General features: G+C 61.1%; 1 protein-coding gene across 1 annotated transcript; it reads right to left on the reverse strand.

Moving 5' to 3' along the window:
* Positions 1 to 453: 453 nt before the first annotated feature.
* CABP7 (calcium binding protein 7) lies at positions 454 to 2,502 on the reverse strand (the record flags this gene model as incomplete). The annotated part of the gene is made up of 4 exons (XM_010019509.1): positions 454 to 581; positions 672 to 825; positions 1,242 to 1,354; positions 2,359 to 2,502. Coding segments are annotated over 4 exons (539 nt in total), but the record flags the coding sequence as incomplete, so codon positions are not given.
* Positions 2,503 to 2,630: the final 128 nt, after the last annotated feature.

Genomic DNA, 2,630 nt, shown 5'->3' on the forward strand with positions numbered 1-2,630 from the left:
GAATTCCAGCCCTTGGCAGCCAAAGTCCATGCAAACGCTCCCATCCTTAGGGACCATCTGAGGCGCATGTATTGCTTAGGGGATGATTTTGGTTTTTATCATAAATATAGAGCTATAGACGACAGTATCGGTGTATCCGACGGGATCCTCCGCCCAGGGAGGGGGCAGCACACGGGGCTCCATGCACGGTACATGCTTGGTTGGGGGTTGTGTGTGTGTGGGTTTGTGTCTGTATCCAAGGTTCCATGTTCTGCAGACAGCCATGCGATCCCATCGCTCCGGGGACCCGGCGCAGGGCTTCCCCCCTCGGGCTTTCCCCCATCCCGGGGGGGAGGGGGGACAGCATGGCGGGTGCAGTAGCGGTTGCCCCCTCGGGCTTGCCCCCATCCCGGGGGGGTGGGGGGACCGCATGTCTGATTCGATAGGGATTGAGTTCCACAGGTGAGGCTCCCGTTACTTCATGCCACTGCGCAGCACCTGGTTGGCGGCAATGAGCATCACGCTGATGATGAAGGCGATGGCGAAGGCGCAGATGAGGCTCTTGCGCACACAGGTCTGGCGGATCTGCTGGCTGGAGCAGGCTGGGGAAGGAGGGGAGAGCAGGGGGTTACCCCAACATCCCCCGGGCAGCCGGGGCCAAGGTGGGGGCGTTTGGCACCACGGACACTCACTCTCCACGTCGACGGGGCACTCCTCGGCTGTGCCCATGTGGCTCTCCTCCTCCGTCATGATGATGTTCTCGATGTCCTTCATGGACAGGTGCTCGCAGAAGGTCTCGTACAGGAGCCGTTTCAGCTCATCCACCGTCAGCTTCTGCATGTCGCACTGCGGGGAGCAGGCGGGGGGCTGACCCCATGGGCAGGGGTACAGCGGTGCCACGGGGTCCCTGGCACCCTTGGGTGCTGTGCTTTGGATGGATCCCCCCATTCATGGCAGGGGGGTGCTTGCAGCATCCGCAGCCCCATGTGTGGCACGGACAGGAAAGCTTCAGGATGGTGGACCCTGACACTAGAAGCTTACACTGACCCTAATGCAGAGCCTGAGACTGAGCTTAACACTTACCCCAACCCTGATCCTAAACCTAACCCTGATCCAAACCCTTACACCAAGTCTAACCCTGACCCTAACCCAGATCCAAACCTTCACCTTTTTAACCCCAGTTCCAGCCTTGATCCCAGCTCCAACCCCAACCCTGACCCTGACCTCACGCCCCACCCGTTGCTCCCGTTGGGGGTTCCTACCTTCCAGAACACGGTGTCGAAGTCGGTGCCGTGGAACTTCTCCGGGATGCCGGATGTGGACAACTTGGGCCCCAACAGCGTTACGAACTCCTCGAAGTCCACCTGCCCGTCACCTGCAGGACACGGGGCAGCATCACCCCTGCCCGGGCACAGGGACACGTGGGACGAACTCAGGGGGATCCCTGCCTGGACTCGGGGATGCTCAGATGCTCCTGTGCATCCAAACTGGCTGGGGAGTCGATACCATGGCTGGTCAGGAACCCCCAGAACCAGTTGAGAACCCCCAAAACCAGCTGGGGACCTTCAGGAAGATTAGGGGTCCCCCAACATTGGCCACGATGCCCAACAGTGACTTGGGGTCCCCAGTGCAAGCCAAGACCCGCAATGCCATGGAGGGACCTCCGTGCTGTATCTGGAGACCCGCAATGCTGGCTGAGGACCCCCAAAACTAACCAAGTACCCCAATCTCATCTGGGACCCCAGTGTCAGTGGGGACGCCCGTGGTGGCCGTGACCCCAGAGGGGTGGGAAGGGGCCGAGTGCCGTATCCTGCGCGGCGGAGGATGCCGTGTCGGGGCTGTCAGAGCAGCACTAACGATGAGTAATGACAGGAGCAGCAGCTTGGCAGCGCTGCCGGAAAGGCTTTTAAAGGAGGGGGAGAGGAAACCAATAAATTAACGCGCTCTTTAAGGTCTCAATGAGCCGGGAGCGACGCGGAGAGGCCGATGGTGGCAGCGAGCGCTGGAGGAACACGGTCAGCCCGTGGTGAGGGCATGGCTGGGGGCGCAGGATCCAACCTGAAGTGCAGGATCCAACCTAGGCTGAAGGATCCAGTCCAGGGTGCAGGATCCAACCCCGGGTGCAGGATCCAGCCCGGCAGCCCGGTCCCAGCAGGATTGTGGAGCTGGGAGAGGTGCTGTTCCCACTCTAGGACAGTTAAATCCTAAGCGAAGCTGCAGTGGTGATGACGATGGATGAATCAGGTCCTGCATCCCACATGGTCTGGTCCAGCTGCTGCCAGCCGGTGGGGTGGAAGTGGGGCAAATGGGGTGTTTCACCAAAGGGTGTTGGGGGGTCCCATCCCTGTCCCCATCCCTGTCCCCGTCCCGGGGTCCTACCATCCATGTCAAGGCGCTGGATGATGACTTCCAGCTCCACCTCGTTGGGCATGTAGCCCAGGGAGCGCATGGCTGTGCCCAGTTCCTGCTTGGAGATGAAGCCGTTGCCATCCCGGTCGAACACCTTGAAGGCTTCACGGATCTCTGCGGGGGGAGCAGGGATGAGTCTGGCTGCCCCCAGGCCCGAGCACCGCAGACCCATGGGCAGTGCTGGTGGCCCCAGATCACACACCCATCCCTCCAGCCATAGTGGGGTTCCTTTTACACAGGGG

This window comes from Nestor notabilis, unplaced genomic scaffold (assembly GCF_000696875.1).
Source record: "Nestor notabilis isolate BGI_N333 unplaced genomic scaffold, ASM69687v1 scaffold11658, whole genome shotgun sequence".
Taxonomy (NCBI): Eukaryota; Metazoa; Chordata; class Aves; order Psittaciformes; family Psittacidae; genus Nestor; species Nestor notabilis.